A 23,046-nucleotide genomic window follows, 5' to 3' on the forward strand; every position below is an offset into this window, starting at 1 on the left:
TTTTGGTCAGATCATCTTCTCTTACTCAGGAGAATTTATATAAAAAATTCACGGAAAGCACAATTATGGTCTTCGAAAAAGTGATAATTTCTAGAAATTAACAAAATATGGATAGGAATTTTTGAAATTATCTTGCTCTTGTGGAATAGATGGATCAATGGAATAGTAGCTGGCTAAATTCATCAATGAAATTGGACTTGAGCGTTGAAAGTTGCAACTTGCAGCTGACTTGACTAACGTGTCTGTGTTGATCCAGACTGGCAACGCACCAATCCATTTTGAGAGGCTAAGTGCAATTTATGTTATTAGCCGCCCGGGCTGATCTATCCAAGCGCATAATTCGCTTAAGAATCGCACCTATCACCCTTACTTACAAATTAAACAAGTTTAATTTCAATAAATCAGTTTTTAATTAGTCAATTTTGGTTAAAAAAAGTGGTTTAAAAAGTTATGATTCATAATTTACGGAAACTTAAAATCAAAGTATATCGGTAATTAAACCAAGGATTAAAGTTTTCTCGGCACGAAAACCGGTGTATTAAACCTGAGTCAGGATTAGAAAGAGGTTTGGCACTAACCCTAACCCTAACTTTTACGCTAGGTTTCTTTCGAAAAAACACAATAAGGGCGTCATCAAGCTAAAACAGCGCGAAAGGTCTCCCTTCAAATTTTCCCTTACGGCGAGATCTTTCAAAAATCATTCTCCCGTAATAGTACCGTATTAATGTTTCTTGAAAATTATTGAAAGATAGAAGGCAAATGTATAATTCAAGACGATATATCTTTTTTGTCCGTTAATTTAATATTGCAGACAGGATCAAAAAAAAGGTCGATCATTATTTTATTGCTCTCCAGAACTTCGGAGAAGAGCAAACAGAAGAGAATACAGTATCATTGAATAATTCAAGCATTAGGCATTAATCGTACTCTACTTTTTTCCGCCAGGAGATCGATCTGTGCCCACAAATCGCGTTTAATAACGCCACCCGTCACCTCAGAAGCAAAAAAATCAGAATTATTCTTTCTTCAGAGTTTCTTCTTCTTTTGCCATTTGTGCTCGTGTGACTTAGTAATACTAAAAAGCCGAACGAAAGAAGAAGTACACCCGCCGCAGCAATGGCTCAAGTCATTACCGAGATGGTGGCTGTTCTATCGATCACGTGATACAGTAATTGTTTATGACACAAGTGAGAGAGTGAGAGAGAGAGAGGGGGAGGGGAATGCTCTATGCTCCAGTTAGTTTAGCCAGCATCATGAACGCGAAAAATCCAGCGAGAGAAAATTCCAGTTTCGAAAATTCAAAGTTCGGCGAATTTCAGAATCAACGAAATCAAGGAGGAGGAGCATCAGAATTGAGCTACACGAAGGAAGAGGCGAGACGAAATTTAAAATGCAAGAGATAAAATCCATACATTTCATGATCATGCGCAATGTGAATATTCGAATAGGCGTGAGGATCTGCAGCTAGCATAAATAATTCACGTACGGTGTAATACTTTTTCTGAAAAAATAATTTCTCCTCCTTTTCGGAAGACAAAATATGTCTTTTGAGAAAACGCGCTCCCATCGCCTCAAACAGCTAAAGCAAAGAATAGAGCCCACCAAGAAAAAACCTTTTCTAAAATACAGTAAGTCAAGTCGAACACGGTTTTTCTCAATTTTTAGGGTGAGTTTAAATTTTACATCTTCTCTAAATCTTCTTTTCCAAGGGGTTAATGTCGCACAACCCATTTTCTTGAATATTTTTCGGACTTTCTTAACACATTGACACCCTTATTCTAACAGTGATCTCAAAATAATATCAAGGGAATAGAAAAAAGAGTAGAATAATATGGCGCTAGAAATCCCACTTTGTGATGTCCCGGGCTCGGTAACCTGAAAAGAAAATCTGAGTCAGGGTATAAAAATCAAAAATGAAAAGCCGCGTAGCGGCTTTTTTTAAAACGAAGCCGCTAAGCGGCTTCGCAATATTATTCCTCAATCTTATTTTTAACTTCTACGCGGCTTTTCATTTGTAATCTTATGAACCCTGACTCAGGTTTTTTACTCAGGTTGCCGAGCCCAGGTGATGTCCACCCTCAAAAGGGCGTCAAAAACAATTCCACAAACGATTTCAACCCCGTTTTAGCTATGATAAAAAAACATTTTCATAAATTTTTAACAATTACACCTTGTCTGGCAGAAAACATCGATAAAACGACACCAGTATCAATTAAATGATTTGACGTAGATTTAAAACCGGCTATCTGCAATACGGTTTCTGATAGATTTTTGTCCAAAAGCAAATGCAGTAAAAAGGAAGTGGAAATTAATTACGCGGGAGGCTTTGGACTGCGGCTTGGAAGAGAAAAATCACGTTTCTGTCAAATTAATTCCGACCTTTGGCGGTGTCATTTGATTAGCGCCTGTTCGACGACTGATTAAAAAGCTACAGTCACTTAGCAGCGCGAGTAGAAGAACTGATGAGCCGGGACAGAGAATAATGTAACGCGCTGGTAGTCAAAGCATAGACTCCAGAGGCGAGAAAAAGTTGATTGAAAATAATTTGGTCAGGCAGATGATCCGGCTTTGGCTTGGCCCGACTCAAGTGGCCACATAGTTCGTGCATCCTCTTTTTTTTCGCGCCATTCGAGTCTGGCCCTCCTTCGACCTTTTTTCCCTCGAATTTTCGGACAAGGGAAAGGAAGATGAAGAGACTGAAGGAGGCCTTTTCGAGCTTCATCTACACCTTGTGCATCGAGGACCAGCGCGAGGAAGTGAGAGAGATAGAACGCCAAAGGACACGATCTATTGACCCAAGCCACGAAAAATTAGACGCTCAATTTAGACTGCTGAGCTTTGATTTATGCTCTGATCGTTCTGGCAAGAGTTATTTATCGCTAGCGCTCGATATTGCACCTTTCCTTCTTGGAAGAAAATTTGGGCTTCAAATAGCTTTCATAGCTTGGTCAGAGTTTTCTTAGAGTAGAGCGGCTTTTTTAAAAACAAAGCCACTATCGAAGCCGCTTTTATTTAAAAAGCCGCTCTGCGGCCTCTCTATAAAGCTTTTCCAGGCCCTGACTCAGGTTTTCTACACAGGTTGCCGGGCAAAGTTACCGTTGTACTTTTAATACTGTGATTTAGTGTATGTATCTGTAGATGTCTTGATAATAGCCTGTCTGATATTGTCCGAAGATATCGATAAAACGACAGAAGTATCAATTTTTAGTAAGCCTAACTCCCAAGAGAAGCAAAAATGCGGAGTTTCTGTAAAGATGCTTTTTTGCAAAGTTCTAATGCTACTAAAGGAGGTTGCATAATTCGTGCTGATTCTATGCTTTTCGGATTGAGATGTATTTATTATTCGGTAGATGTAGTGAGTGCCAGGCTGGGTCATTAGGGCCCATCGGCTCAAGCTCACATGCGATCTGAGTTTTAATCAAGCCAGCGAGAGTGACAATTGAAATCTGCCTAAGCCGCCCAGATCAGAGTAGAAGGCTTGTCCAGATCGTCTTCAAGACAGTTCATGCATGAGAGGGAGCTCATAGAAAATGGGCACGCCGGTTCAGACTCGGAAACGCGCGATCAGCTGATTAGTGACATTCAAGAGAGCTGCTTGTACCGACATCTTCCCAGCAACAGTAAACTTGCCTTCAGTAGAAATAGAAACTAACGGTCTTGATCAAAAAATTTTAGAGAAAAAAAGAGGAAATTTTTACTAGAAAGCCTACTGATACAGTATTCAATTTCGCGCTTGAGTAATCAATAGCTGCATTTGAGAAGACAAGTCTGAAAAGGGCTGAACCACAAAAACAGGGCTGGTGATAGCGACGTCTAGTCAGAAAGAGTTGATAAAGAACTCTGCCGTTTCCGAAATGACCACGAGACAATCGATCAGCACTCTAAATAATCGACGTCATGGCTAATAACTTGTCTCCAAATTCTGGTCAAAGACCTTTTCAAATGGCATTTTCATTTTGGCATTTTTAAAAGATGCATTAGAGTGTCAAAAACAGCCTTTTTGAAATAACTCTTCTTTGAAATTATTTTTATTTCTAAATTGAATTAAATTTTGTCATTTTTTCCGGCTGTGAAATCAACAACGAGAAAGAATGCATACTTACAGATAACCAGAAGCTAAAAGAATGAGAATGAGAATTGGTGTTAAAATCTGATTCTGATCGATCGTGTCAGAATCAAGTGCTCCAAGGGCAACGGGCTGTCGCCGGCGCCAGCGACCCCAAAGTTGACCTCGTTGTCTTCAATTGCACCGCGCTCAGAATAGCTCTCGCGAATAATTCGTTTTTTTTTTCTTCTACAAAATAAGAAGAGCTTTTTTGTTGTCTAACTGAAGTACTTTAGATAGTGATGTGAACAAGAGAGTTCAATGGACAGAATCTGCAAAAGTAAGTAAATCTATTAATCTTCTTTTTCTTCCATCTTGGCAGGGATTTTCAAGGCGGGGTTTGTCGTGAATGTTGATTTTCTAGCATCCATACATAGTAATACAATAAAGTAACTCAATCTTCTTTTGCTTCAATTATTTTTACACCTTTAATTTCAGTGAGTGAGGTCTTTTCTCAAATTTTGAAAGTAATTATCTCACTAAAGAGCCTTTACTTATGTCTATCATCAATTTTGAAGCAGATTCTTTCCATGACCGTAACCCTAAATCATATGTACTGACAGATTAAAAATCTTCTTTCCTAGTGATTTTAGATAGTAACCCTAACCCTAACCCTAACCTCGACCCCCTTACTTCAAAAATTTTATAGTAATTTTTTTGAATGAACGACATAAACCCCCTTAAAAACCGCCACGATAGAATGAGTAGACTTCCAGCTAAAATTCTGTTCTCATTCTCGATTTATGCAAGCTTACTGCGCTCTTACTGGGAAAATGTTCTCAAGATAGATCTGGCGCGCTTAGACCACTTCTACAGTACATGTTGAGCATGAATAATCCTCGAAGCTCAGTATAAGCACAGTGATTTGTCTCCTGAAAACGTCGCCTTGCGTTTTGCGTGATTTGACGAGCGGGAAAAAAAAGAGCCGAGCTAGATTTCGAATCGCACTGATAAATAAAAATGAGTTCCCGCCGCGATCAGGATTCTTACTGTACTTCTTTTTAGTAGTGAGTAGCTTCACAGTCCCGAAATCACTACATATTCCTTTTTTATTATTTTTTGTTTCAGTGGCATTCGTCGGCCAGCTTGTTGAAGCGCGAGCAGAAGGACCACAACTTGGGCAGAAAGAGGAACCAGAGCACGGCAGACATCGCAGATGTAAAGTACTCGCCCTCAGATATGCTCAGGCTCTTCCTGCGTAAAAAACAAGGTAAGCAGAATTTACAGTCAGGGCTGCCAGTTCAGCCCCCTTCGGCCAAACTCATGGCCTAACTAACGATGAATTCCAGAAGGAACAAATCGAATAGCATCTGGCTCGATGTCCGTCCCGACCTCCAAATTCAGCCTGCGCTGGTACGGCTCCCACAAGGCGCTAGAAAACGAGCGCTCGCGGCAAAAGTCGTACGGCGTCTTCATCATCCACCCGTACTCCAATTTCAGGTATTCGCTAAGCTAAACTAATCTTTATTGATCATTCTATCATTATTCCGAAAGCAAATCGGCAGAAGCAAAATGTGTAAGGAGTATACATACAGGACTTCATCATTTATGCAGGCATATCTTATACAAACCTAGCGCGCTGTTCTTTTTTTTTTCTTGGAATGGCACAAATGGCCCCTCGCCCAAATCTAATCGACCCGAAACGCAAATTTTTGTAAAACAGAGAAACCCTTATTGAAACTTCGAAGAGCACTTCTTTGTAAGTAAAAATAGTAATAAGTAATTACTAAAAAAATAGAAGGGCTACTTAAAATGTCGACAAATCGAGGTCCAGATTCCTAAAATGTTGATTCGTCAATTAATAAGTCAAACCCTAACCCTAACCCCAACCCTCAAATTTAATAACTAAAAAAACCTTTAAAATCTCGACAAATCAACATTTTAGGAATCTGAGGCCCCGCTTTGTCGAACATTTTAGGGTAGCATTTCTATTTTCAAAAGAAGTATGATAGCATAGTATTGCTCCTCCTCCTTTTTTTCTTGCTCCTGACTGGATCAAACTGCAACTCATAAGTATTTTAAATGAGTTTGGCGCGGAGTTTCGAGCGTTCTTTCTTTCCCCGTGTTTAGCGAAAATTGTAGATATAGCGATAGGCAGAGATTCGAAAACTTAATTCGGTAATGGGATCAAAGAAGGCGCTAGTCGCTACTTCAGAATCCTACGGGCTACGAGCTAAGCTGAATAATAGAGCGATGAGCAGCACTTGAAGGAAGGTCCCGAATCCCTACGGGACAACGCAGCGGCCCGATCCTACCAACAACTACAACTCAGACTAAGACCAACCAGATGGATATCAAAAGAGAAACAATATCAAAATTGAACAGAAGCAGATAGCCCCAGCGGCGACTCCTGACACCCGATGGAGAGCAACACTCCCTCCAAGAAAGCTCTTTCTGTCGAAGTCCAGTTTCATTTCATTACTTTTTTGTTGTTTTTTTTTAAATCTTCAACTCTTCAAAACTGATCCAAAAGACGACCAAGAGCTGCTGCAGCGGCGGAAATTGTTCAAAAGAGAGAATTCAATCGCCGTAATAGGAAGAGTGACACAATCAAATCTGACAATAATTAAGGATCTCCTCGTTGATTCTTCTTTTATTTTTGTTCAATATTTGAGTAGAAAAATGACAAATTTAATCTTTCAATCGACAGAAAATGCGATAATATTGAAGAAAATTTTGATTAAATTTTCGACCAATCAGCTGACCGCATTCAGCCGGTAGGCCAATAAGATTTCAGAAAAAAAAACTGTCGAAAAAAATTGAGTTTTTATCGAATTTTCTGGCGACTCGAGCCACCACCCAATATTTTAGGCCGAATTTTTTTGATTATTTTTTTTTCTAGCACTTTTGAAAGGCCGTGTCTACCAAGATACCGACCTAGAGTTGACTTCGGAAGAGAAAGAAGTGTTTCTCAAGCGCTGTACTTCAGGTTTTCAGGTTTTCCAATAAGTATGTCAAGTTATTACAGTGAAAAATTAAGCTGCTAACATTCGACATTTTTGAGAAACCTGCTTGTCAGTACCGCGATCGGGTTCAAGTTCATTGCCGCTGTTCATTATTTTTTCATGTCGCCCCGGCCACTAGCTCATATTCTGGATAGGATACTCCCCGCATACTATATTCATGCCCAGCAGTATCAATTGTGTCAGACATGTTCTTCTGCGTCGTTTTCGCTCAATCACTTTCGCAACAGAAAAAACTTGAGCTTCATTTTTAATTCAAAAACGTAGAATTTCAAATTTGTTCAAAATTGATTTTCCTCGATCTATCTATAACATTCAGCTTGTTGTTTTCTATTCTGACAAGTTGAGCTCAGTTTTTATTGTCTTTTTAGCGCATTTTTTAGCGCGCAGCTACTTGAACAAGTGTTAAATTTTAAGACAGGGACAGCAATAAACATGCAATGTGCAGATCAGAGTCCAAAGAAAGAGAGAGAAAGAGAAACGCTCGATGGCGATTTTCTCCGGCGAGGCACCATTTAAACCGCCCCAGAAAGCTTATGAACCCGGGAAAAAGCCTGGCGAGGGGCCCTTCCCAGCTACAAACACTTTAAAAGCGACAGCGGGCGTTTGTGCCCGCAATTTCAGAGTGCCTGATTCAAAATTTGCACTGCGCGTCTTCGGATCCTACAAAGCCATAGGAACGTCTTCATTTTCTTAAAAAGGTCTAAAAAACAGTAACATTTTTAGTAATTAACTTTGTCTAAAAATTACTTTTGAAAGTTAATTCGTGTCATCTTCTCTACTGTAACGAGGCAAAAGACCTGAAAATAGAGCAGGAACGAGAAAGGCAGAATGACATTAATGGAGTCATCATCCATCCCTACTCCAATTTTAGGTGCACCAGCAGTAACCATTTCAGACTAACATCGGCAACCTGAGAAGAAAACCTGAGTCAGGGTTCTCAAATAGTAAAATGAAAAGCCGCATAGCGGCTTTTTTTTTAACGAAGCCGCAAAGCGGCTTCGCTAGTTAAAACAATTCATTGAGATGATTACTTTGGCGAAGCCGCTCTGCGGCTTCGTATTTAAAGAAAGCCGCTACGCGGCTTTTCATTTTACTCTTTGAGAACCCTGACTCAGGTTGCCGAGCCCAGATTTCAGAACCATTTTCGATCAAAAAATCGCTAACTGATTTTCCAAGATTTTATTGGGACCTGATATCGCTGGCGTTTCTAATCGTGACAATGATCGTCATCCCCGTCGGAATCACCTTCTTCAACGAGGACATGACCACCATTCCCGGATGGATGCTGTTCAACTTGTCGCTTGACAGGGCCACGTCGATACAGATTTAAAAACGTGTTTATCCACAAATGAAAGTGTTTTTACATCTCTGAGAAGCTGGTTTCTCGTCGATATTGTGATCAATTTCCGAACTGGGATAGTGAAGGAATACGCCGACCCGGATGTTATTTTGGACCCGAAAGAAATCAGAAGAAGATATATTCTCTCTTGGTTCTTTATTGACATGATTAGGCACGTCTCACAAATTCTTGTGAAATCAAACAAGATTTTAATCCTCATCGATTGAGAATGAAAGAAAAAATTCCCCCCTCCCCAAAAAAAAAGGGATGGTGTCTGGAACCGACAAAAAATTTCGACAAATTTTGCGTGGAAATTTTCAACCAATCAGAAGCTTGGATTCGGCTTAGCGGCCAATCAGCAGCCGAGTAGCCGCCTACGCAAAATTTGTCGAAATTTTTTTGTCGGTTCCAGACACCATCCCAAAAAAATTTTCGAAAAATCAAAAATCGCCTTTTCATATTTTTTTTGGATTTTTTGGCAAAATTATTGACGAGGGGGGGTCCTTAAGAACAATGAATCCAAAAAATCGAATAACTTGATAGTATTGGCAAAGCCGCTCCGCGGCTTCGTTAAAAAAAAAGCCGCTACGCGGCTTTTCGTTAAAATTCTTTTAGGACCCTGACTCAGGTTTTATTTGTAGAAACTTTAGATTAAAGATCGATATAGACATTCACAGCTCTTGGGTGATAAATAAACAATTCGATATTGGAACTACGTATGTTTTACGTAGCGAGTTTAAAGTTTAATGAGGCCTAACAGCACAATCCCTTTGGATTATATTCTTCAGCTAGTCTATGGATTTAACGCTGGCGCAAATGCATCCCGCGCCGTCAAATTAGTACGATTTGCCAAAATTCTCCCATTGCTGCGTCTTCTCCGTCTCAGCCGACTAATCCGATATGTAAATCAATGGGAAGAAGTTCTATCTACAACTAGCAGTAATTCGTTTAAACAAAAAACTAGCTTATTAATCCATTAAAAAATAGTGGCGGCGATGCGGATCTTCAATCTGATCTGTTTGATGCTATTGATTGGCCATTGGAATGGCTGCCTTCAGTTTCTAGTGCCGATGCTTCAGGACTATCCCGAGGACTCTTGGGTCTCTATTGACAATTTGACGGTGAGCTTGGTGATTTTCCCTGAAATATTCATTAATGTCATTCTTCTTTGGGAAGACGCCCCTTTCAAGGGGGAATAACTTGAGATAATTATTCAAGCGTCTTTTAATAGAGAATTCGATTTCGTTACCAAAAGAAATTAAGGGGAAGACTTTATCGGACTTTTAATCCAAAAGGCGAAATTAATAAATTCGAGTCAATATTCTTCTGAATTTTTAATTCTTAGACTCGTTTTTTCCGAAAGAGCGAAATTAGGTCACTTCTTCCATGATTTCGATGAAAAGAAAAATTTATTCACCATTTCAAATTTTTACTCTAGAACGCGGAATGGTACGAAAAGTACTCCTGGGCCCTGTTCAAAGCGATGAGCCACATGCTCTGCATTGGATACGGCCAGAAGGCGCCGCGCTCGCTCGACGATTTATGGCTGACGATGATCTCGATGGTGTCGGGCGCTGTTTGCTTCGCGATGTTTATCGGACACGCGACCGCGCTTATCCAGTCGATGGACTCGTCCAAAAGGCAGTACAAAGAAAAGTATATGCAAGTGAAAGAGTACATGCAGTACAGGCGCCTTCCCAAGAGCCTCAGACTAAGAGTACACGACTACTACGAAAATAGATACCAGGGCAAGATGTTCGACGAGAGTTCCATTCTCGACGAGCTCAGGTAATAAAAAATAGCATTTCTGAAGTGTCATTCTTTAGTTCTCATTTGCGAGAAGAAGTTGTAAATTTCAACTGCCGTCATTTGGTGGCGGCGGTGCCGTTTTTCCGCGACGCTGATGGGGACTTTGTCACAGAGATCATTTCCAACTTGGCATTCGAAGTGTTCCAGCCGGGCGATGTAATTATTAAAGAAGGCTCGGTGGGCAAGAAGATGTATTTTATACAGCACGGCGTCGTCAAAGTGAATAGTTCGAAATCGGTAGAAGCGCGGCACTTGGCAGATGGCTCGTATTTCGGCGGTAAGATCGACTGTAACGGGCGGAATTCGACTGTTCCTTAGAAATTCGGCTACTGACGAAGAGTCGGCGGACGGCGACGATAACAGCAGTCACGTGTTGCTCCTTGTATTCGTTGAACGTTGATGATTTCAACGAATTACTAGAGGTGAAGCTAGAGCCACTTTTTAGACGATAAATATCAATTCAGGAATATCCGATCATGAGACGAGCAATGGAAAAGGTCGCTGCTTCCCGTCTTGCCAATCTTAGTAAGCTGATCTTTTGTAAATACTCTTAATACTGTCAAATAAAGGTGGCGAAGCAAAGTGCGATCTTGGCGTTGCTTCTTCAACCGTGATCGCCTCTGACCTAGAGACAGAATCAAAGTCATCCGAGTGGGCAAAAAAGACGATCGATCACGACTCGGCTCCTCCAGCTTCTCAAGATCTCGACGTCATTGTTGAAGGCAAGAAAGACCCAGTAGCCAAACAGAGGAGCTATTCGAGAATTTTAGAGGACCATCACTGTGGCAAGTTGCTGGGATCGCTGCACAAGAGCATACAAAAGAATGTTCTAGAGCCGAATCCGGATGCAATTCTGAATCAACGTTGTCGAAGACACTAGGGACTGGCAAATTTGAATCGGTTTGCATTCAGCCAACGAGTCAGAATTTTTCCAAAAGCTTTCTTCCTTGATTTCTGATAGTATATAAGCCGAAAAAGCTCGGCTTGAGCAAGCGGATTCAAACTAAGCCAGTCCTGCCCGACTTTCCCGCCCATATGATCCGAGCACCGATGCAAACGACCCTTTTTCGACCAATCCTTAGCGCAACGAAAAAAAAAACAACAACATCTTCAAAGTTCCATTTTATCACTCTTCTACGTTCCTGCCAGTAGTTTTTTCCACTAAAACTTACTATAATTGTAATTTATCTATAATTCAATAATTTTAACGCACACTACTCTCGCTGTAAATTTATAATAATATTGAATAAAGAAAGTATAAAGGAAAATTTCTGTTTATTTATAATTTATTAGATCCAGAAGTAGTCTTCATCGTCATCGACGGAATATCCACCTGAGATGTTTGAGCCTTCATCTCCAGAGTAGTAGGCATTTTCATCGTATTCGTGGTAGTCATCGAAGTAATATGAGCTTGAGTCTTGATGTGCTGGTTTTTAATGTTGACAATTTTTAGCTCACAAATAGTTCGAACCATGAAAAAGGTCGAGGTTGTTTGAAAGGTCGAAAAAAAGGATATTAGGAACCTCTCCAGGCCAACTGTAAGCGCGTTCCTAAACAGGGTGTCAGAAAAAATACAGAACAATAGACCGCATTTTCAAGCGGTTTACTGCTCCTTATTCTTTATACTTGTTTCATTTTATCAAGTGTAAAATTCATCCGAATCCGGTTTTCTTATATCCTCTTTCGCATCTGGACATAACCAGCTGGGCAGAGCACATCTTAATTACTCGCATTTGGTCGGCTAGATCTTTTTGTTCTTATATTCCTTGATCTTGGAGAACAAAGATCCTAGTTCGATTGAATCTCGTAACATTTGACAACTTTTCCTGAGGAAGAAGAGCTGTAGAACTTCGACTGGTTGTCCACAATTCCAAAAGTTTCCTGGCAGTCGGTTTCGCAGAAAGCTGACTCGTCGAGTTGAAATACTGGCGCGTGGCACAGTCTTGGCGGAGCCATTCGATATCGAGTACGGAAGGGTTTTTCAGAAGAGCAGTGACATTCGCTCCACTCGCCCCAGGAACGGTTGCAGCTAGCGTGCTCCGAAACCTAAAGTAAGAACCATCAGTCTATGATCAAATGGAGACAAGTTACATTGCAAGCGGGTAGTTGATCGCGAATTCCGAACTCTTCTGCTTTTTCGCAGGCGTTGTTGAGATCCATCCGGCGGATTTCCCGCTCGAAATTGACGATCGCCTCGATTCTCTGGAGGTTGCCGTAACTTATCGGCTTCTTGGAAACGTCGAATCGCTTTTCTTCCGTCGTTTTTTTTCATTATTTTTCAAAAAAGCGCTAAGAAATTAGTGGAAAACTCGCCTATTTTATTCCATTGGAGGAAGTAAATTTCTGTCCTGTCGATTTTAGCGCTTGATTCGACATTCACAAGATCCGAGTACATTCCAAAGTATTTCTCCAGACTTCCTTTGTATTCATACCAAATATCAGGCTTCAACATAAGGTCTAAGGAAAGGAAGGATGAAATTAGGGTTATTTGAAGCCCGAGCCAGATTTTTATCCAGGAGCATTTCGACCTTTCTGCGTGGGCACAAGTGGCGGTGAAAACCATCAATCAAAAGGGTTGGCTTCTTTGAATTTATCAAGAGCAAAGTATTTTATTTTCAACCCTTATCTGAGCTTCCCAAGCCATTCTCTCAACTGTCCGGGCATCATTTTTTCTAGCAAGGCCAAAAGCGAGAAGTAAAAGGAATATTCTGAGCGAAAGTTGCATTCAAGCGTTTTTCTTTTCAGCGCGTTCGGGACAATGTTATTTGAAAAATGTGCCGCGGGAGGAATGTTACGAAGAGTTGCTTGAACTGGGTGATCGATCGGGGCTTATCCAGCAACGACGACACTCCATCCATCCCACTTTATAAAATCTTCTATTCGCGACGAAAATGAGGACAATTAAGAATTACGCTTACAAAGTTGATCTGTCAAAGTTGGCAAAATGGAGAAAATCATCAAAAGCAACAACGATTTCGAGGTTTGTTGGAAGTTCCTTCAGTGTAGGAATTAATTTATTGCGCCGGTTCTTGAGAAGCGACAGCAGATCACCAAATGCGGTGGCTTTACTGCAAGCGGAGACAGAAAGAATACTGATAACTATCCTGAAAATGCCTTTAAAAAACGGATCGGAGGTGGTTTGAGGCAGTTTCGAACAAAGAAAGATGAAGCTTTCAAGCTTTTTTGTTCTAGCGAAAGTTGGCTTTTCGCAAGATTTGGCTGAGTTTGACTCGCGATGCCCTGACTTGGAACTTGGTTTGAGATATCGAGACACTCGTAAATAAATAATCAGTAAAATTCAGGCCAGCAGTGTGATACTGAATGCTCGGAGGTTTTCGTTGACTGCCGCAACAACTGTCCTGACCATCTTTGTGAAAATCAATGTCTGATCGAGTTCACAGAATGCGTCTCGGATTGTCCCTGTGGACAAAATTGCCCAAACGGATGTCAGGACTGCGAAAACCCCCTCTGCACAACTTGTAATAATTTGGAAATGGACTTTGAATTTCAGGTTTGAGATTTATCAAAAGATCAGACCTGTCCGATATTAGCAATGCAAAGTGATTGCGCTAGAAGAATTCGACCACTGCGCGATGAATTGTTTGAACAACTGGGGCTGCATCGACAATTGCTACAATCGAGAAATCTTGCAAGGCTTTTCGCAATGCAAATGCTTTGACGAGATTCCATCAGAGTCAACCGAATACCTCACCGTACTATCGCAAAACTGGTACTATGGATCACCTAATCTCGGCTATGTTACGAATGTCGACGGCGGTTTTCAGGAAAATTATCATATTTTTTGTATTTTTCACTTTGAAAAAAAATTTTGATTTTTCTAAAGCAAAACCGATACTACAGTTTTTATGAAAACAGCCTTCTATACGCAGTCAGTGCAGTCTACCAAGATAATGTCTACATCTTTGGAGGATACGATAGTGACAATGATTTCTATAAAACAGATGTTTGTTTAAATTTCAAATATATTTCTAAAATTTAGATTCACCAAGTATTTGGATGCGAAATTCGCAAGCTTTCCGTCACACTGGAAAGACCCGTCGCATATTATACTGGAATAGTGGCAACATCCGATGGAGGTGCGAATCATTCAGCTTCCCTATTTATTTTTATGCAACATATATTGAATAATTTTGAATAATTTGTTTTCAAGTTTACTCCGGGTTTGTTGGTAGTAATTATAAGTGGACACAGCTTTTTGATGGAACAAGAACCATTCTTTCAAATTACAATACTGATGCGGACCATGAAGGGGGCTGCATGGCTCACTTGAATAATCAACCTGTTGCAATTGGAGGCGACGGTGGAAATAATGTGGAATTGCTTAGATCAAACGGATGGACTTATCTCGACTCGCATCCAATGTATGATTTTCGACAATTGATCATCTAACTTGTTCTATTTAGGGATACTCATCATGCAGGATGTCTAGGATTCGGTCAAGATATGATCACGATCGGGGAAACGGAGGAACGAACAGGGTCTATAAATATAGTGGTCAATCTGGGACCTGGTCATTATTGGGATATTTGCAGCAGAATCATATGTTCAATACTGTTATTGAATTGAACGGTTACATCTACAGTACTGGTACAAACAACTGGAGACGAAAGGGCAAAAACGAAAAGATTTCTGATGCAAGCGAAGATGATACTGATGAATCTGATGATTCTCTTTGGTACTATACAACTGTTTCTCCACAAGGAGATGCCGGAATAGAGCGAATCCAAATCTTCAATTCCAGCATTTCATCTGAAATCATCTCTTTGCATGAGTCGTACGGTCATTACCGCCCAGTTCTCTTCCCGACTGGCCAGTTCGACTGTTCAACACCGATTTCAAATCGCACAGAAAACTCTACGTAGTGACCCTTGCTTTGAGTGAATTTTATTTATGCTTATTCTGAAGTCCAGAATCTGAACTAATGAATGCTATCTTTGGAATAAAATCATTTCAATACGTTATGTTCAGCAACAATTCAAACTATTTTCTATCGCAGGAGTTTATTGTTGCAAGAAACAAAGATGCAGGGGAAAGGGAACGAATTAGTAATTTTATGTAGTCTTGTTGGGACTCCTAGGGCTGCAGGTTGGACTGCTGAGCCACCTGGTTGGATTCCTGTGCAACCTGATTAGAAACTTGCTCGACCTGGTTGGAGTATTGCTCAGTTTGGTTGGAGAGTTGAGCGTATTGGTTCGAGTATTGTTCGTACTGGTTGGATTCTTGCTTGATCTGGTTCGAATTTTGGCAATATTATATTGCTCAGTTTGGTTCGACATTTGTGGGTATTGCTTGCAAGTCTGCTCGTACTGGTTCGATTACTTAGGAACCTGAATAGATTGCTGTGCGACTTGGTAGACCTGTTCTGTCTGGTTGGACATCTGAGGTATTGATTAAGTAAAAATTTTCTACATACAGTTTTTTTCCTCTTTTGTGGACCCCAAGTTTGTGGACATTTTTTCCATTTAAAGGCCTTTAAGTGGGACACTTTATAAAAGATGCTGTTCCAAGTTTGTGGACATTTTTTCGCGGAAAGAAATAAAAAAGACAATTTTTTTTGTGTTGAGATTAATTCTCGCTAATCAAGATCGAGTTGTTCATTGTTTACGAAAAAAAAACAACATTAAAGGTTGAACTAGAGACAAAGGGGCCTTTGTCAGTCTTTCAGGAGCATAAATGCAAAGTCTAGAAAACCATTCGGCGTACTCAAATCTTAAAAAAAAATTTTAAGCGATTTCGATGGGACATTTTTTCGGAAGACGTTGCCCAAGTTTGTGGACATTTTTCGAAAATTTTGGGACAAAAAATGTCCACAAAAGAGGAAAAGAACTGTATTATTAAAAATACCTGAGGAACCCAGTTTGGGTCAACTGTTTCTATTTTAAGTAACGAGGTTTGTTTGAAGTTTCGCAAGTCCCAAGACCTACAGTGTAGGAATTAATTTATTGCGCCGGTTCTTGAGAAGCGACAGCAAATCACCAAATGCGGTGGCTTAACTGCAAGCGGAGACAGATAGCATACTGATAACTATCCTGAAAATGCCTTTAAAAACGGATTGGAAGTAGTTTGATTCAGTTTCGAAGACGAAAAGATGAAGCTTTCAAGCTTTTTTGTTCTAGCCAAAGTTGGCTTTTCGGAAGATTTGGCTGAGTTTGACGCGCGATGCCCTGACTTGGAACTTGGTTTGAGATATCGAGACACTCGTGAATAAATAATCGGTAAAATTCAGGCCAGCAGTGTGATAATGAATGCTCACTGGTTTTTGTTGACTGTCGGAATAATTGTCCTGATCATCTTTGTGAAAATCAATGTCTGATTGAGTTCACAGAATGCGTCTCGGATTGCCCCTGTGGACAGAATTGCCCAAATGGATGCCAGAACTGCGAAAACCCCCTCTGCACAACTTGTGATAACTTAGAAACGGACTTTGAATTTCAGGTTTGACATCATGCTCAGGATTATTGAACTATAAATATATTAGCAATGCAAAGTAATTGCGCTAGAAGAATTCGACCACTGCGCGATGAATTGTTTGAACAACTGGGGCTGCATCGATAATTGCTACAATCGACAAATCTTGCAAGGGTTTTCTCAATGCAAATGCTTTGACGAGATTCCATCAAAGTCAACCGATTATCTAACCATACTATCGGAAAATTCGAACTATCGACCTAATCTCGGCTATGTTACTCATGTCGACGGCGGTTTTCAGGAAAATTACCAGAATTCATTTTTTGATTTTTCACTTGGACGATAATGTTAATATTTGTAAAGCAAAATCGATACTACAGTTTCTATGAAAAAACCCTTCGACTCGCAGTCAGTGCAGTTTACCAAGATAATGTCTATATCTTTGGAGGATACGATGAATACAACGACAATTTTAAAACAGATGTTTGTTTGAATATTTTTTAAAATATCATTTCTTGAATTAAGATCCACCAAATATTTGGATGCGAAATTCGCAAGCTTTCCGTCACACTGCAAAGAGGCGTCGGATATAATACTGGAATAGTTGCAACATCCGATGGAGGTTACTATATCATAATTCCTTACCTCTATGTTTAATATTTATAGTTATGCTACATTTCATACTTGATAAAAAATCTTCATGTAATTTTGAATGATTACTTTTCAGTGTACTCTGGGTTCGTTCGTTATCCGTATAAGTGGACGCAGCTTTTTGATGGAACAAAGACAACTCTTTCAAATTACGATACTTATGCGGACCATGAATATGGCTGTATGGCTCACTTGAATAATCAACCTGTTGCAATTGGAGGAGACGGCGGAAATTATGTGGAATTACTTAGATCAAACGGGTGGACTCGTCTTAACTCGCATCCAATGTATGATTTTCGTCATTCGATTATCCATTTTTCCGATTTAGAGATACACATTATGCAGGATGTCTAGGATTTGGTCACGATATGGTCACGATCGGGGGCGACGGAGGAAAGAACAGAGTCTATAAATATAGTGGCCAATCCGGGACCTGGTCATTATTGGGATATTTGCAACAGTATCATATGTACAATTCTGTTATTGAATTGAACGGTTATATCTACAGTACTGGAACAAACTACTGGCGACGAAATAGCAAAAACGAAAAGAGTGCTGATGCAACCGAAGATGATTCTGATGACTCTGATGACTCTCGTCGCTACTATACAACTGTTTCTCCTACAGGAGATGCCGGAATAGAGCGAATCCAAATCTTCGATTCGAGCATTTCATCTGAAATCATCTCTATGCATGATTCGTACGGTCATTGGCGCCCAGTTCTCTTCCCGACTGGCCAGTTCGACTGCTCAACACCGGTTTCGAATCCGGGTACAACAACCTATCGCACAGAAACGACTACTTATTGGCCCTCCACGTGGTGGCCCTAGCCTTGAGTTAACTTTATTCATGCTTATTCCAATGAGTGCTCTCTTTAGAATAAAATAATTTCAATACAATAGTACGTTTTGTTTAGCAACAATTCCAATAATTTTCTATCGCAGGAGTTTATTGTAACAAGCAACAAAGATGCAGGGGAAAGGAAACTAATGAGTAATTTTATGTCGTTTTCATAAAAATTAGCATGTAATCGTTGATTAATATCCTTGGTTGTACCCTTGTTGTGGCTGCTGGGGCTGCTGGTTGGACTGCTGGGGCTGCTGGTTGGACTGCTGAGCCACCTGGTTGGATTCCTGTGCAACCTGGTTAGATACTTGCTGGACCTGGTTGGAGTATTGCTCAGTTTGGTTCGTCATTTGTGGGTATTGGTTGGAAGTCTGCTCGTACTGGTTAGATTGCTGAGGAACCTAGTAAGATTGTTGTGATCGTCAAAGCACAGCAAAGATTTTTATCTTTAGTAACGAGGTTTGTTAGAAGCATCGCAAGTCCCTAGACTGCAGGTCCTACAGTGTAGGAATTAATTTATTGCGCCGGTTCTTGAGAAGCGACAGCGGATCACCAAATGCGGTGGTTTAACTGCAAGCGGAGATAGATAGCATACTGATAACTATCCTGAAAATGCCTTTAAAAACGGATCCGTGGTAGTTTCATTCAGTTTCGAAGGCATAAAGATGAAGCTTTCAAGCTTTTTTGTTCTGGCGAAAGTTGGCTTTTCGGCAGATTTGGCTGAGTTTGACGCGCGATGCCCTGACTTGGAGCTTGGTTTGAGATGTCGAGAAACTCGTAAATAAATAATCGGTAAATTTCAGGCCAGCAGTGTGATACTGAATGCTCTGAGGTTTTCGTTGATTGTCGCAACAACTGTCCTGACCATCTTTGTGAGAATCAATGTCTGATTGAGTTCACAGAATGCGTCTCGGATTGCCCCTGTGGACAAAATTGCCCAAACGGATGTCAGGACTGCGAAAACCCCCTCTGCACAACTTGTAATAATTTGGAAATGGACTTTGAATTTCAGGTTCGAGATCAAGTCTAAGATCATTAACCTATCAGATGTTAGCAATGCAAAGTGATTGCGCTAGAAGAATTCGACCACTGCGCGATGAATTGTTTAAACAACTGGGGCTGCATCGATAATTGCTACAATCGAGAAATCTTGCAAGGCTTTTCGCAATGCAAATGCTTTGATGAGATTCCATCAGAGTCAACCGAATACCTCACCGTACTATCGCAAAACTGGTACTATGGCTCACCTAATCTCGGCTATGTTACGCATGTCGACGGCGGTTTTCAGGAAAATTATCATATTTTTTGTATTTTTCACTTTGAAAAAAAATTTTGATTTTTCTAAAGCAAAACCGATACTACAGTTTCTATGAAAACAGCCTTCTATACGCAGTCAGTGCAGTCTACAAAGATAATGTCTACATCTTTGGAGGATACGATAGTGACAATGATTTCTATAAAACAGATGTTTGTTTAAATATTTTTTCAAATATATTTCCTAAAATTTAGATTCACCAAGTATTTGGATGCGAAATTCGCAAGCTTTCCGTGACACTGGAAAGACCCGTCGCGTATTATACTGGAATAGTGGCAACATCCGATGGAGGTGCGAATCATTCAGCTTCCCTATTTATTTTTACGCAACATATATTGAATAATTTTGAATAATTTGTTTTCAAGTGTACTCCGGGTTTGTTGGTAGTAATTATAAGTGGACGCAGCTTTTTGATGGAACAAGAACCACTCTTTCAAATTACAATACTGATGCGGACCATGAAGGGGGCTGCATGGCTCACTTGAATAATCAACCTGTTGCAATTGGAGGCGACGGCGGAAATAATGTGGAATTGCTTAGATCAAACGGGTGGACTCGTCTAAACTCGCATCCAATGTTTGATTTTTAACAGTTGATTTTCTCACTTCTTCAATTTAGGGATACACATCATGCAGGATGTCTAGGATTCGGTCAAGATATGGTCACGATCGGGGGAAACGGAGGAACGAACAGGGTCTATAAATATAGTGGTCAATCTAGGACCTGGTCATTATTGGGATATTTGCAGCAGAACCATATGTTCAATACTGTTATTGAATTGAACGGTTACATCTACAGTACTGGTACAAACAACTGGCGACGAAAGAGCAAAAACGAAAAGATTTCTGATGCAAGCGAAGATGATTCTGATGACTCTGATGATTCTCGTCGGTACTATACAACCGTTTCTCCTCAAGGAGATGCCGGAATAGAGCGAATCCAAATCTTCAATTCCAGCATTTCATCTGAAATCATCTCTATGCATGAGTCGTACGGTCATTTCCGCCCAATTCTCTTCTCGACTGGCCAGTTCGACTGCTCAACACCGGTTTCAAATCGCACAGAAAACTCATTGTAGTGGCCCTATCTTTGAGTGAACCTTATTTATGCTTTTTCTGAACTAATCAATGCTCTCTTTAGAATAAAATTATTTCAATACGTTATGTTTAGCAATAATTCAAACAATTTTGTTTCGCAGGACTTTATTGTTGCAGGCAACAAAGATGCAGGAGAAATGAAACGAATGAGTAATTTTATGTCGTCTTCATAAAAATTAACATACATTGTTCAATATCCTTGGTTGTTTCCTTGTTGGGGCTGCTTGTTGGACTGCTGAGCCACCAGGTTGGATTCCTGTGCAACCTGGTTGGACACTTGCTCGACCTGGTTGGAGTATTGCTCAGTTTTGTTCGACATTTGTTGGTATTGGTTGGAAGTCTGCTTATACTGATTCGATTGCTGAGGAACCTAGTTAGATTGTTGTGATCGTCAAAGCACAATAACGATTTTTATCTTTAATAACGAGCTTTGTTAGAAGCTTCGCAAGTCCCTAGACTGCAGGTCTTACAGTGAAGGAATTAATTTATTGCGCCGGCTCTTGAGAAGCGACAGCGGATCACCAAATGCGGTGGCTTAACTGCAAGCGGAAACAGATAGAATACTGATAACTGTTCTGGAAATACGTTTAAGACCGGATTGGAGGTGGTTTGATTCAGTTTCGAAGACGAAAAGATGAAGCTTTCAAGCTTTTTTGTTCTGGCGAAAGTTGGCTTTTCGGCAGATTTGGCTGAGTTTGACGCGCGATGCCCTGACTTGGAGCTTGGTTTGTGATGTCGAGACACTCGTAAATTAATAATCGGTAAATTTCAGGCCAACAGTGTGATACTGAATGCTCGGAGGTTTTCGTTGACTGCCGCAACAACTGTTCTGATCATCTTTGTGAAAATCAATGTCTGATTGAGTTCACAGAATGCGTCTCGGATTGCCCCTGTGGACAGAATTGCCCAAACGGATGTCAGGACTGCGATAACCCTCTCTGCACAACTTGTGATAACTTAGAAACGGACTTTGAATTTCAGGTTCGAGATCAAGCGCAGGATTATTGAACTATCTATATATTAGCAATGCAAAGTAATTGCGCTAGAAGAATTCGACCACTGCGCGATGAATTGTTTGAACAACTGGGGCTGCATCGATAATTGCTACAATCGAGAAATCTTGCAAGGCTTTTCGCAATGCAAATGCTTTGACGAGATTCCTTCCAAGTCAACAGAATATCTTACCATTCTATCGGAACATGAGAACTATAGTGGCTCATCATATAATCTCGGCTATGTTACGCATGTTAACGGCGGTTTTCAGGAAAATTATCAGAATTTTCTACTGTTTTTTTTTTCAACTTGACAAAATTGTTAATATTTCTAAAGCAAAATCGATACTACAGTTTCTATGAAAACAGCCTTCGATACACAGTCAGTGCAGTCTACCAAGATAATGTCTATATCTTTGGAGGATACGATGATGACTACGGATATAAAACAGATGTTTGTTTAAATATTTTTTTAAATAAAATTTCTTAAATTAAGATCCATCAAATATTCGGATGCGAAATTCGCAAGCTTTCCGTCACACTGCAAAAAGGCGTTGGATATTACACTGGAATAGTTACAACATCCGATGGAGGTTAATATAACATAATTCCTTAGCTCTTTGTTCTATATTTATAGTAATGTTACATTTCATACTTGATACAAAATCTTCATGTAATTTTGAATTATTACTTTTTAGTGTACTCTGGGTTTGTTAATTCTCCTTATACGTGGACGCAGCTTTTTGATGGCACAAAAACCATTCTTTCAAATTACAATACTGATGCGGACCATGAAGGGGGCTGCATGGCTCACTTGAATAATCAACCTGTTGCAATCGGCGGAGACGGCGGACGTTATGTGGAATTGCTTAGATCAAACGGATGGACTCATCTTGACCCGCATCCAATGTATGATTTTCAACAATTGATCATCTGAGATGATTAATCTCACTTGTTCTTTTTAGGGAAAACAACTATTATGCAGGATGTCTAGGATTTGGACAAGATATGGTCACGATTGGAGGATACGGTGGATCGAGCAGAGTCTATAAATATAGTGGTCAATCCGGGACCTGGTCATTATTGGGATATTTGCAGCAAGCGCATATGTACAATACTGTTATTGAATTGAACGGTTACATCTACAGTACTGGCACAACCTACTGGCGACGAAAGAACAAAAACGAAAAGAGTGCTGATGCAGGCGAAGATGACTCTGATGATTCTCGTCGGTACTACACAACTGTTTCTCCACAAGGAGATGCCGGAATAGAGCGAATCCAAATCTTCAATTCCAGCATTTCATCTGAAATCATCTCTTTGCATGAGTCGTACGGTCATTACCGCCCAGTTCTCTTCCCGACTGGCCAGTTCGACTGCTCAACACCGGTTTCGAATCGCACAGAAAACTCTACGTAGTGGCCCTAGCTTTGAGTGAACTTTATTTATGCTTATTCTTTACTTATGCATGTTTTCTTAAGAATAAACGAGTTTCAA

General features: G+C 40.2%; 8 protein-coding genes across 8 annotated transcripts; all 8 read left to right on the forward strand.

The window, feature by feature from the left end:
- Positions 1-1,525: 1,525 nt before the first annotated feature.
- Positions 1,526-11,475, forward strand: LOC145707242 (potassium/sodium hyperpolarization-activated cyclic nucleotide-gated channel 2-like). The gene is made up of 13 exons (XM_081784736.1): positions 1,526-1,628; positions 4,342-4,385; positions 5,174-5,315; positions 5,395-5,545; positions 8,248-8,385; positions 8,448-8,582; positions 9,171-9,349; positions 9,398-9,531; positions 9,849-10,198; positions 10,237-10,496; positions 10,538-10,641; positions 10,684-10,744; positions 10,789-11,475. The coding sequence occupies exons 1-13, from the start codon at positions 1,541-1,543 to the stop codon at positions 11,097-11,099; spliced, it is 2,097 nt and encodes a 698-aa protein (XP_081640862.1). The 5' UTR covers positions 1,526-1,540; the 3' UTR covers positions 11,100-11,475.
- A 1,908-nt stretch (positions 11,476-13,383) lies between these two features.
- Positions 13,384-14,052, forward strand: LOC145709330 (uncharacterized). The gene is made up of 3 exons (XM_081787011.1): positions 13,384-13,474; positions 13,522-13,730; positions 13,771-14,052. The coding sequence occupies exons 1-3, from the start codon at positions 13,384-13,386 to the stop codon at positions 14,050-14,052; spliced, it is 582 nt and encodes a 193-aa protein (XP_081643137.1).
- A 15-nt stretch (positions 14,053-14,067) lies between these two features.
- LOC145706902 (uncharacterized) lies at positions 14,068-18,161 on the forward strand. Its single transcript, XM_081784361.1, has 4 exons — positions 14,068-14,183; positions 14,220-14,316; positions 14,391-14,601; positions 17,628-18,161. Exons 3-4 carry the CDS (start codon positions 14,498-14,500, stop codon positions 18,127-18,129), a joined length of 606 nt encoding a protein of 201 aa, XP_081640487.1. The 5' UTR covers positions 14,068-14,183; positions 14,220-14,316; positions 14,391-14,497; the 3' UTR covers positions 18,130-18,161.
- On the forward strand, positions 16,329-16,994 carry LOC145706836 (uncharacterized). The gene is made up of 3 exons (XM_081784285.1): positions 16,329-16,419; positions 16,467-16,675; positions 16,719-16,994. The coding sequence occupies exons 1-3, from the start codon at positions 16,329-16,331 to the stop codon at positions 16,992-16,994; spliced, it is 576 nt and encodes a 191-aa protein (XP_081640411.1).
- Positions 18,162-18,810: 649 nt separating the features above from the next.
- On the forward strand, positions 18,811-19,481 carry LOC145709331 (uncharacterized). Its single transcript, XM_081787012.1, has 3 exons — positions 18,811-18,901; positions 18,949-19,157; positions 19,200-19,481. Exons 1-3 carry the CDS (start codon positions 18,811-18,813, stop codon positions 19,479-19,481), a joined length of 582 nt encoding a protein of 193 aa, XP_081643138.1.
- Positions 19,482-19,496: 15 nt separating this feature from the next.
- Positions 19,497-20,616, forward strand: LOC145706903 (uncharacterized). The gene is made up of 4 exons (XM_081784362.1): positions 19,497-19,612; positions 19,655-19,751; positions 19,826-20,036; positions 20,079-20,616. Exons 3-4 carry the CDS (start codon positions 19,933-19,935, stop codon positions 20,536-20,538), a joined length of 564 nt encoding a protein of 187 aa, XP_081640488.1. The 5' UTR covers positions 19,497-19,612; positions 19,655-19,751; positions 19,826-19,932; the 3' UTR covers positions 20,539-20,616.
- Positions 20,617-21,190: 574 nt separating this feature from the next.
- On the forward strand, positions 21,191-21,863 carry LOC145709332 (uncharacterized). Its single transcript, XM_081787013.1, has 3 exons — positions 21,191-21,282; positions 21,330-21,538; positions 21,582-21,863. Exons 1-3 carry the CDS (start codon positions 21,192-21,194, stop codon positions 21,861-21,863), a joined length of 582 nt encoding a protein of 193 aa, XP_081643139.1. The 5' UTR covers position 21,191.
- A 27-nt stretch (positions 21,864-21,890) lies between these two features.
- On the forward strand, positions 21,891-23,046 carry LOC145706892 (uncharacterized). Its single transcript, XM_081784351.1, has 4 exons — positions 21,891-22,003; positions 22,046-22,142; positions 22,248-22,458; positions 22,515-23,046. The coding sequence occupies exons 3-4, from the start codon at positions 22,355-22,357 to the stop codon at positions 22,966-22,968; spliced, it is 558 nt and encodes a 185-aa protein (XP_081640477.1). The 5' UTR covers positions 21,891-22,003; positions 22,046-22,142; positions 22,248-22,354; the 3' UTR covers positions 22,969-23,046.

Source organism: Oikopleura dioica, chromosome XSR, assembly GCF_907165135.1.
Source record: "Oikopleura dioica chromosome XSR, OKI2018_I68_1.0, whole genome shotgun sequence".
NCBI classification, from domain to species: Eukaryota; Metazoa; Chordata; class Appendicularia; order Copelata; family Oikopleuridae; genus Oikopleura; species Oikopleura dioica.

Bases quoted from the DNA above. Each gene is read 5' to 3' on its own strand.
- LOC145709332 (XM_081787013.1), top strand. From the start codon at position 21,192: ATGAAGCTTTCAAGCTTTTTTGTTCTGGCGAAAGTTGGCTTTTCGGCA. The intron at 21,283-21,329 runs GTTTGTGATGTC...GGTAAATTTCAG, and splicing joins ATGCCCTGACTTGGAGCTTG to GCCAACAGTGTGATACTGAA. The intron at 21,539-21,581 runs GTTCGAGATCAA...TCTATATATTAG, and splicing joins AAACGGACTTTGAATTTCAG to CAATGCAAAGTAATTGCGCT.
- LOC145706892 (XM_081784351.1), top strand. From the start codon at position 22,355: ATGGCTCACTTGAATAATCAACCTGTTGCAATCGGCGGAGACGGCGGA. The intron at 22,459-22,514 runs GTATGATTTTCA...TGTTCTTTTTAG, and splicing joins CATCTTGACCCGCATCCAAT to GGAAAACAACTATTATGCAG.
- LOC145709330 (XM_081787011.1), top strand. From the start codon at position 13,384: ATGAAGCTTTCAAGCTTTTTTGTTCTAGCGAAAGTTGGCTTTTCGCAA. The intron at 13,475-13,521 runs GTTTGAGATATC...AGTAAAATTCAG, and splicing joins ATGCCCTGACTTGGAACTTG to GCCAGCAGTGTGATACTGAA. The intron at 13,731-13,770 runs GTTTGAGATTTA...GTCCGATATTAG, and splicing joins AAATGGACTTTGAATTTCAG to CAATGCAAAGTGATTGCGCT.
- LOC145706902 (XM_081784361.1), top strand. From the start codon at position 14,498: ATGGCTCACTTGAATAATCAACCTGTTGCAATTGGAGGCGACGGTGGA. The intron at 14,602-17,627 runs GTATGATTTTCG...TTTCCGATTTAG, and splicing joins TATCTCGACTCGCATCCAAT to AGATACACATTATGCAGGAT.
- LOC145706903 (XM_081784362.1), top strand. From the start codon at position 19,933: ATGGCTCACTTGAATAATCAACCTGTTGCAATTGGAGGCGACGGCGGA. The intron at 20,037-20,078 runs GTTTGATTTTTA...TCTTCAATTTAG, and splicing joins CGTCTAAACTCGCATCCAAT to GGATACACATCATGCAGGAT.
- LOC145709331 (XM_081787012.1), top strand. From the start codon at position 18,811: ATGAAGCTTTCAAGCTTTTTTGTTCTGGCGAAAGTTGGCTTTTCGGCA. The intron at 18,902-18,948 runs GTTTGAGATGTC...GGTAAATTTCAG, and splicing joins ATGCCCTGACTTGGAGCTTG to GCCAGCAGTGTGATACTGAA. The intron at 19,158-19,199 runs GTTCGAGATCAA...ATCAGATGTTAG, and splicing joins AAATGGACTTTGAATTTCAG to CAATGCAAAGTGATTGCGCT.
- LOC145706836 (XM_081784285.1), top strand. From the start codon at position 16,329: ATGAAGCTTTCAAGCTTTTTTGTTCTAGCCAAAGTTGGCTTTTCGGAA. The intron at 16,420-16,466 runs GTTTGAGATATC...GGTAAAATTCAG, and splicing joins ATGCCCTGACTTGGAACTTG to GCCAGCAGTGTGATAATGAA. The intron at 16,676-16,718 runs GTTTGACATCAT...TAAATATATTAG, and splicing joins AAACGGACTTTGAATTTCAG to CAATGCAAAGTAATTGCGCT.
- LOC145707242 (XM_081784736.1), top strand. From the start codon at position 1,541: ATGTCTTTTGAGAAAACGCGCTCCCATCGCCTCAAACAGCTAAAGCAA. The intron at 4,386-5,173 runs GTAAGTAAATCT...TTTTTGTTTCAG, and splicing joins AATGGACAGAATCTGCAAAA to TGGCATTCGTCGGCCAGCTT. The intron at 8,386-8,447 runs GTCGATACAGAT...ATCTCTGAGAAG, and splicing joins TTGTCGCTTGACAGGGCCAC to CTGGTTTCTCGTCGATATTG.